Source organism: Cetorhinus maximus, chromosome 25 (assembly GCF_964194155.1).
Source record: "Cetorhinus maximus chromosome 25, sCetMax3.hap1.1, whole genome shotgun sequence".
Classification (NCBI taxonomy): Eukaryota; Metazoa; Chordata; class Chondrichthyes; order Lamniformes; family Cetorhinidae; genus Cetorhinus; species Cetorhinus maximus.
The window spans coordinates 8290228-8300367 of record NC_135903.1 but is presented as its reverse complement, the minus strand read 5'-3'; the positions used below and the strand labels follow the sequence as shown (position 1 = coordinate 8300367).

Here is a 10140-nt window from a genome sequence, read left to right as displayed (position 1 = left end):
CTCTTTCTCTCTCTCTCACTTCTCCCGCTCTCTCTTCCCCTTTTTTCTCTCCTTACTGTCTCAGTCCCTTTGTCTCTGTCTGTGTCTGTCTCTCTCTCTCTATTTCTTTCCTTCCCCTCTCAAATTCCTCTCTCTGTGAGGCACTCTATCTCCTTTCACTGTGTGTCACTTCCTCACTTGCAATATTACAATATTGTCCCGGTTTATGTGTTGCCTGTGATGAATATATTCTTTTCTACAAAATGGTGATAGAGTTGGGAGAGACACTTCAAACAATTCGCTCCTTACAGCCACTTAATGGCCAGAGCCTGCAACTCCAATGTGACAGTTGACAGCAAAATTAAACAGGAACTGTTGTGATGATTTTTGGTCATACTTTTCTGTCAACAGGAAGTAAGGCTTGTGGCCAGGACATTTGTCTTTACATGAGATTTCTTTTAATATAAATGTTTAATTTTAACAGTGACAAAAAGTAGTTTGAGTTTCTTTGTAAAATGCGTGTCTATCACTCCCAAAGACATTGAGTGACATTGGCAGGTCTGGTTTTATAATAAATATTCTGCCAGCTAATCACAGCACCAATATGAATCTTGTAAATGTCTAATAATAATCTTTTTGCCCTTTTTTGTAAGAGATTGAATGATAAAATCAATCAGGAGAAGAGCTGACGTCCTGCACCACATCATGTCTGCGCATTGGGCGCAACAATGTTGGACCTTGCTCCTTCACAACTTCTTTCCTTGAAGTCAAAGGTCATGGGTCAAGAGTCGAACAGCCTTGGATATCTGCTGCTGACTGATGGTCTCTTGCGCGTGAAGACAAAACAAGCTGGAAGCACAGGGGAACTCGTTGCATCTTCTCAGGAAAAGACAAATAATGCTTCTTCACGGGGTGAGGTGAGGAGTACTGAAGCTTTTTGACGTCTTTAATCAATCAGCGGCAAGGGGCTGTCCCTAATCTGTAGCGAGTCATTGGAACCAGAGCAGGAGAAATTCAACATCGCTGTTGTGGTGGAAATTAGGAAAATGGATCATTTGCTGCTGTACAGAGACTCAAAGAACTACCTTTAGATACAAAAGTCAGAGGATGGAAGCAACTTTTAAGATACCATCCACCAGTCCGAGTTTGGTTAGCAATATCTGTGGTATCTGAGTGACTAACCTTTCCCTCGCATTGTCTTTTGTGTCAACTATTGTAACTTAAGTTTTCTTTTTTTGTGTATGTGTGTGTGTGGATATTTGTGTTCTCTCTCAACTTGTGACACAAGCCCGTCAATGGAGTGAGATCTGTAGGATTATTAACTTCAAACAGGCAAAACTGTGAGGCGGAGGATGGTTTGAAGAGAGAAGGTTGTTGCTGTAAGCACGCTGAACTTGGATTGAGAAATGCTCCCCCCCTCCACCCAACCTTCCAGATGAACTACAACCCAAACTGACCCAGCAAAAACATCTGGAATTGGGAGTGCTTGAGCCACTTTGTCAGGGTGTATCAGATGTAGACTTGTGTTCATAGTGGCCTGTACCATGAACTCCAGATACTTGCCTGGGATATTACAGGGATGTTGACAAGCAATATTTTCCCACAGGGAGGGTATTTTAATTTTATTCATTCAACATTTACTTGTCCCTTGAGAAGGTGTCAGTAAGCTGCCGCCTTGTGTCTGTGTGATGAAAGTGCTCCCCCGGTGCAGTTGGGTATCGCGTTCCCGAGTTTTGACCCAGTGACGTTCTATTCCCCTACCTCTGGGTAGCTCATAACACAAACCACCTTTAACAGATGCTCAGTAACTGCTAACCTATTCCATTTAAATAGGAGAATGAAGCAGCTATGGGAGGTGAGAATGGCAATTCATGGAATAAAATGATGGAGATTTAAAAAAACAGGTTTCCTCAGATGGAGAGTGCTGGAACGAAACTAGAAAACGCTGGAACTGCACTGCAGGATCAGAAAGAGAACGTTTTTTTTTATAATCGGGGGTCTCAACCGAAACTTGAACCTAGCTTTCTCTTTCAGACACCGAGCAGTCTGTAGAATTTTTTTATCACTTTGTAAGATGAGTCTGGATTAGCTGATTGGCTTCCCAGTGTGCCTTGTACTTCAGTTCGAAGGTAAAAAAGAGTAGGTCAAGACTTGGGTGGTAATTATTCACATTCCAGATTTGTTCTGTGGATCTCCATTCACCTCAGTGTAGACATTCTTGCTGACCTCCCTGAAGCCACATTTTTCCACTTACCCTTCCTTCAACAGACTTAGAACTATACACTGGGCCCCATACACCCCCCCCCACCAAACACACAACTCCCCCATCACTGAAAGTGTTAATTCAGTCTGACATTTCACTGCATTTATTTTCGATTGACCACTGCACCCCTGCGGAACCGTACTGCGTTTTTGATTGTTTAGCACACTTGGTGGGTCAAGTCCGACCTTTCACCAAATAGGAAATTATATACTGTCTGCGCGGAAGCTCTTGAGTATTTAGGGGAAACTGGTTCACAGGCTACCTGGGGGGGCCTGGAGTTTGGGGCTTCCAGAGACCTGAGCCTGTGAGCACCTCCAGGGAATCAGGAGTCTGGGAGTTCCTAGGGGGATTGAGAATTTGGGGGCTCCCACGAATGAGTAGGGGTCTGGACTGCTCAAGGCTGTGTTGGCAAAACTCAGCATTTTCAAGAGGCGGAGTTAAATTTTTTGTCAGTTGACCTTTCGATCTGAACTGAGCTACAGCTGGTATATGATGTTCTACCGTCTCCGTTAATAACTCAATGAGCCTGCTGTACCATAGCTGTTATCACATTGTATTACTAATCGGGTGACCCTCACCAGCTCCAATCCCGCTACCCGTCCCATAGCCAACAGCAAGCTCGGGAGGAAGACTGGTCAGCCGGCCGGGAAATCCTGCTTTATTTTACTCATTAAAACATTGTTGCGGATCATTCCAGCTACGAAAGGTGATGGATACACAGCAAGCAATCCTTGTCTGCATATGGCGCACCCTTTGCCGATGGCAGAAGAGGCCAATACTTGAGAGGCAGATTCTGCCCACAAGTGCCGCACGTGAAGTTACCAAGTGTCGTGGGTTGTTGTGTTTTTTCAGCGTTGGTGTCTGTTGCCAGGTCGCTGTAGCCACTGGTCATCGTGGTGGCACACGCCAGCTCACCGGAGGCGTCGCCATTTTCCTCTGTCATCGGCTAGAGACTCCCGGGTGTTTCAATCGATGTTTCGGGCCTTCATGTCGCTTCACGCGAGCATCCTCGATGCAGAGCTTTGGGGCGTCCCACTGATTGTCTGAGGCTCTGGCTACCTCACCCCACTTGAAGGCCCTTGGCTACGAGACCCGCCTTCCATCCTGTGGACGTGCCCGAGTCAAGGAAGCCACCTCCGCCTGACGAGGGCGAACAGATTGGGAGCTCCGCCTTTGAGAGGACGGCCACCCATTGTGATTTTTGTGACTTTTTGAAAAAAAAAAGTCTTCCGAGTGTTGCTGTCAAAGCCTCGAGCCGACCTCTCGAGTTTGTTTTCTCTGGCTGGCCTCAGCTGTCCCAAGACCCAGGATGTACCAGGGGCCTTGCTCGTGGCTGCAGCTCGCTAAGGAAAATTGTTGTAGGAGGAAAAAAAATAAACTTGTATTTCTACAGTCGGCAACTAGTGATGATCTTCCGTCCAATCAAATCAGTGAAAGATTCCAGACTTTGGAGGATCTCAACTGATGTATTGTTGGGTAGTATGGGTTGCTGATTTGTGTTATGTCTTACAGAAAAATACCTTGCACTTTATATGGAAATCTGAATGCTATGCATCATTGATTGAGGATAATTTCTTCTTGAGCTTTTCCCTCTCAAGCCCCCAATCGAAGGGAAAACTCCCAATAGGTTCTGATCTTGTGCTGTTACAGTGGGAGAGCAGGAATAAACCCTGCCCCGCGGGTGCTTTGAATTGTAAGAACAATAGGTAGCGTTACATTTCCGATTCCCTTACCGTCAGCTGTGATTATTACCAAAGGGCCCAGCCAGGGTTGCCAACCCTGCAGGATTTCCCTGGAGTCTCCAGGAATTGAAGATTAATCACTTGCTGTGAACATACCCAGGAGAAAAATCATAGGAGGCAATAAAAAGCTGAGCTTTTCCAAATTAATTTTATTTGCACACTTCCATATACTAGTTATAAAAACAGAATTGGACATGGGAAGAAAGGACTGTTTGACTGACAGTCAAAAGTCACCCAAGCGGATAGCAAAGAGGCCATTAGCTTTCTGATTGTCTGTGGGAGGATGTGCTGTTACAATGATGTCAAGTAGCCAGTGGCAGGAGTGTGGGGAAGGAGGCGGTTTGGAGGCTGGAGGTCACGTGATGAAATCGCCAGGAAAATGTCCAACCAGGAATTGGCAACTCCAGTGAGGTGCTTCCCAAATTCTGCTGGACACGCAAGAAGAGTCCTTTTGAGCGTGGCAAGTTCTGCCAAAGGGATTTCATGTACTTTTCATGTAAAAAAAAACTAAAAAATGAGCAGCAGCTTTATCTGTAAACCATTGTAAATACAATCTGCAGGATCTGTATAAAAGAGTAGGTGCTATTGAGGGATGCTGCAATAATAAAGAAGCAGTTGCATGGCTAATCCTGCAAACGAGGAAGATGGTGAATTAGATCTTCACAGTTATATATTGGTAGAAAATTCCCCCCTTTAAAAATCACCATCTAACCACTCTTGCTGGAGGAGACATGTGTGTGTAGGAGATGGACCTCAGCATCTTCGAGTAGAGAGCAAAGGACACTTGTTTGCTATGGCTGTTTCCATCATCTTCCCATTGACAGCTTTGGTTTTTGAATCAAGGACAGTGGGATCAATACATGGTTGAATGTGAGTGCTGTCTATTTCTTTAGCTATTTGAACCTCTGTGGTGTTCAGAGAGTGGTGCATTTTCAAAGGTAATTCAAAAAAGCTGCAGCTGGATCCACAATGGGCTTTGCCACCAAATCAAAACTTTTGAGTGACTTTAATTCTGTCTGAGAAAACTTGATTAATTGGTGACTTCATCCCTTTGAAGTAAAACGTTGTAAGTCAGTCAGATATAATTGCAGCCTTTTGTCTACGGAAGTAATATGACCCATTCTCCACTGTCACACTGATAAAATGATGGTTGTGCAATTTTGGACAGGGGTTTTTTGATATTTATACTGAGAAGAACATAACTTGGGTGATGTCAGAGGGAAGTTTTCTCCTGCGCACTAGGTTCATCCGAATCGTAAAGATGTTCTTTACAGAAAGAGGCTTATGATTTGATTATGTGTAACTAGGATGGCCAAGTCTCCAGGAGTTGAAGTTAATCTGTAGGACACTGTTGCAAGCAAAATTTTTTGGGTTTTCTTTAAACTTTTTGGTTTATTGGTTATATAAGTATTAGAGATTGAGTGGGGTGAAGCGATTGAAAGTTGGGAGTCATCACAAGCAGTCTATTCGTTTCTTCAATTAGTTGGGGAGGGCAGTCCGTCGTGAGGATGGACATGTCAGCAAACCAATGGCAGGAAAATAGAGGCGGGCCAATTGGTGTTAGGCCAAGTGATGAAATCACCAGGAATATGTCCAATCAGAGTTGGCAACCCTACATGCACCATGCAAAGAGGAAACCTCCCATGGTCAGGAGCTGGGAAAATGAAGAGGTACGTTTGTAATCAGTGTACATATCAGAAACACACCACCAGATCTTTCAATGCCATGTGTCAATTTGGTTCAGGAGATGGGTGGAGGGGAGTGCATTTCTGATTGTAATTCTCCATTGCTTTTAGAAGTAGGTAATCTAGTAAAGGTGTTGGAGTGGGGACCGACTTGGATGAGCGAGTTTTGGTCTCCATTGTAATTGGTTATTGTTTTCCTATGCACTTTTCAAACATGGGAGCGCTGGGCGTCTTGTGATTGGCAGTCATGTGACGCGCTGTAGTCTGGTTTAGCTGTTTTTGGTAGAGTTTGTGGCAAAGTCATATAAACTGGTATTAAACCGTAGCTGCAGACACTTTGACACATGATGTAGCATCAGGATACTGTGCAAGTAATGTAAATAATTGAAGAAAAAGCGTCATTGTAAAAACTTTTCCTTTTTAGATTACAGCACATTTATAAAACGTACCATGCTTTTTTTTAAAAAGAAACTTTTTTTAACATTCAACTTGTTAATCTTGTGTAGAGGCTTATCTTAGGGTAGCACAACACCCTCTGTGACTCAGTGCAATGCCCAGTGTATAACTTGAGTCATGCACACACCTGGAAGATCTCAGTTTTGGGGTCACCCATCTGTGCCCAGTCAGTTGATCGCTGTTGGCATAGAGATGTAGGGATGCTGCAATATCTCTCGTGCACAATTCGGAAGGTTCTTGCTTCAGACCCCGTGACCTCCTGTCGGGTGAAACATGCTTTTGTGACCGTTGGGAGGAGGATGGGAACTACTCAGCGGTGAAGTCTCTCATGGTTGAATTGCCGTCCGACCCTGTCCCTCGGGAATCATGCGCCAGTTTGCATGAATGGGTAGCCCATCTCATGTCTGCAAAGGAGAGGAGAAAATCTGAGGGAGAAGATTGTTTTTTTTTTAAATTCACAGGCCGATTGTGGGCAAGGAACAAATGGATTATTCTGCAGCTGAAACCTGTTTGCTTGTGACTTTTTTTTAAATAGTCTGATGTTTGTAACTCTCTGGGTATAAGTTGTACAGGTGCTTCATCCAATTTGTAAATAAACTCATTTCAAATATTATTTGTTAAAAGAAAAAAAAAAGAAAAAAATCTAAATATTCTCATTTGTAATATTTCTATGGAAACATTTTGCCTTAGAAAGAGATTTATCTGTTTGGGTTTATTTATTTGTTTTTTAAAAAAAAATAACTTTCCAATTATACACAGAACTGTTTAGAGATCCCTGATGGCCATGTTGCCTATGTGCAACATGTGAATTGAGTAAATGTAAGAGAGATATTTTGCTATGAAGGATTACATTTTTACTAAAAGCAAATTGTTCAAAAAAAGAAAATAATTTATCTTGTTTATTTGCTTTGGTGTTGCGTCCATTTTGTGTGTGTTTATGTGTCAGTTGTAGCTCTCTTGCCTCTGAGCCAGAAGGTTATGGGTTTGGGTCCCACTGCACGAAATTTGAGCACGTAATCTGGACTGACACTCCAGTGCAGTACTGAAGGAGTGCTGCACTGTCAGGTGCCATCTTTCAGCTGAGATGTTATACTGAGGCCCTGTCTGCTCTCCCTGGTGGATATACGATCCCGTGGCAGTATTTTGCAGAAGGAGCAGGGGAGTTATCCCCAGCGTCCTGGCCAGATTCATCCTTCAATCCACATCGTAATAAAACAAATGACCTGGTCAGTTATCACATTGCTGTTTGTGCGATCTTGCTGTGTGTAAATTGGCTGCCACGTTTCCTACTTTACAACAGTGGCCACACTTGAAAAGTATCTCATTGGCTGTAAAGCGCTAACGAGAACAGCGGTCATGAGAAGTGCTGCATAAACACAAGCCCTTTTTTATTTTTATGCCGGACGTGGTTTGGATTCATATAAACGAGAGGCATCAGGAATTGCTGAAATTTCTCTTGCATTTCAGTATTAGACCCTACAGCCCGATATCTACAAGGAGCATTACTCAGGAGGCTAACAATGGGATCTCTCTGTGCTCTAAACTAATCTTTTGCACACAACTCCTGATGAAGCAATGCAATCTTTTCAAAGGTGGCCGGGGAAACATTTGTTGCGATGAGGTCAGGTAAAATTACACAGAATTACAGAGCGTTAAGCACAGAAACAGGCCACTCGGCCCAACCTCCCCTTCTACCCAGTTCATCTCAGCCTTATCAGCATCCCTTTTATTGGTAATATGTAATTTTTCTGCATTTGTAATTGTTAAGATACTTATGTGTCACTACACGGAACACGTAGAGCGACAGCTATGATTGGTCTCAATTAGTTTGATCAGTACAACTTGTCTATGTATAATGATGCAAAAATAATGAGCATGTTATGCTTCACCATGTCAATCATGGGGTTCGACTTAAACCACAATGATTTCTAACTACCCTCCTGCAGCCAGAGCAGAGGTGTTGAAGGAACAGAGACGGGGAGAGGGACACTTCATAAACAAAAAGACAACCTGTGTTGTGTTTGCAATCCTTGCAGGCTGACAGTTGATAAGATAGATAATGTAACACTTATTGTCACAGCTAAGTACCAACTGTACTGAGCATAACAATTTTGATACACCTGCTGCCTGGAGTAAATGGAAAGCTGTATTTGTGACCAGAGCATGTTTCTCCTAATCATTGTCACCCCTCAGTGTCCATTTCATGCCCCAGACCCGAGCATGTTACTTATATCATCCTTCTTTCCTGCTCCCACCCCTTACCGGCATCCAACTGCTCCCAATTCCTACCTCCAACCTGTGCCACTACTTCTCCCCCTTCCTCCTCCTGCCGCCACCAAGGTTTAAATATCCCTTGATTCAGAATGGAACTCTATTCTTCCTGTGCCTCTCTTAGCCATTTCTAAAGTGCTTATCCCTGCTTCCCTTAGAGCCGAAACCCCAAGTTACTCCATCCTGCTATCTCACCCACTTTTCTGCCCAGTCCAACCACCTTCCTATCCCTGCTCACCAGATCTGTAATCACCATTTCCTCCACATTTCCCTAAAAAAATGTTGTTCGTTCCCCAACTAAGGGCCCAGGATGATTTAATTGACATCTTGGCTTTGCTTTAGTTTTGGCTTATGGATGGCAACTGAAGTACTTCTGCCTGTTTGTACTTTCTGCCATCTGCCTTGTGCTGCCAACCATCCAGCATTGACCCTGGAGTGTCCAGGGATCGAAGGTCAATCTCCAGGACACAGCTGCCAAAAATCCCAGCAGGAAATCATAGTGGCAATAAAAAAAGGGTTTTTTTCCATTTCTTTTTCAACACTTTAGCTTATTAATTTTTTTTTTAATTGCAGGAGTGTGTTATGGGCAGCAAAGGGATTAATTTAAACAGCCCTGATTTCTCCTCTCTCTAGCTGTCCATAAACAGAAAGGGGTTTTTGATTTCTAGTTTCTTCCCCCCCATTTATAAGTGGTGGTGTGTTTTCCCCAACCCTTCAGTTTTGGAGCTATCCAATCCTCTATTAATAACCTCGCAGCAAACTGTTTTGTTTTTTTGTTTATTTGTTTATTTTACACAGACACACAAAATATGGGAAGGGGTTTCACAGTGTCCATGCCTTTTTGCACTCATACAATGAAAGAAAGGGGTGCAAGGCTAGACCGTGATAAAAGTAAGAGTTATGGTTTCACGTGAGTCCAGAATCATAAGTCCAATGGGGTATTCCTTCAGAGGTTAGCAGGCCGAAACCATTGTAGGGTGATCCTTCTTCCCAGAAGCAATGGCTTTCCCGATGGAAGAAGGCATATAGAGATGAATGAGTCTTATAGGCACAGATACAGGAGTTCCGCTTTTCCAGTAATTCACACGAGTAGATGGGGGCCAGGCAATTTACCTGGACAGACGTTTTCTGCTACTACCTGTTAGATGGTAAAATAGTAGTGCCCCTACTCTCATATCTGCTGAATCTTCTCAACACTCCCTTAACATCTCCATTCTGACTGGGAATAGTGGTATCTGTACATGCTGCCGAAAGATTGGTAAACATTATTGAATCATGCAGCACAGAAGGTGACCATTTGGTCTCTTGCCTGTTTCTTTGAATGAGCTTTCTAATTAGTCCTCCCCCATTCTTTCCCCATTCCTCTATAAATCTTTCCTCTTTAAGTAATTATTGAATCCCCTTTAAGTTGCTTAACCATTAATCATCATCCCTTAAAATTATCATTGCACGCCGCCCACCCCACCAAGCCTAACCCAGTGCATCTCCCTGAGGCATCCTCTGTTAGCCTCCACTCCGAGTGACTCCTCAACCTTGATTATTTCAACCTCCAACTCACTCCCCTTGACTGTTCTCTTCTAAATTCACTTTCTTGGTCTCGCTTAACTTCTCCCTCCTTATAAACTCTCTTACTCATATTCACAGCCACTCCCTCAACCTTGGTGTCACCCATGGCCTTGGTCTTAATCACAAATGAGACTATCACTAACCAGTTCCTTGTATGTCTCAACCATATCATCCTGCA

At 43.4% G+C, this 10140-nt stretch overlaps 1 protein-coding gene across 8 annotated transcripts in view; it reads left to right on the top strand.

Annotated features, from left to right (window-relative positions):
- The window catches only part of LOC144667862 (protein AF-10-like), a 155869-nt gene extending 148842 nt beyond the window's left edge, over positions 1-7027 (top strand). For all 8 annotated transcript variants that reach the window (XM_078529418.1, XM_078529413.1, XM_078529415.1 and 5 more), the window contains one exon: positions 633-7027. In XM_078529418.1, coding sequence (XP_078385544.1) covers positions 633-668 — 36 coding nt within the window. In that variant the 3' untranslated portion in view covers positions 669-7027. The remainder of the gene's footprint in view (positions 1-632) is intronic.
- The last annotated feature ends 3113 nt before the right edge of the window (positions 7028-10140 follow it).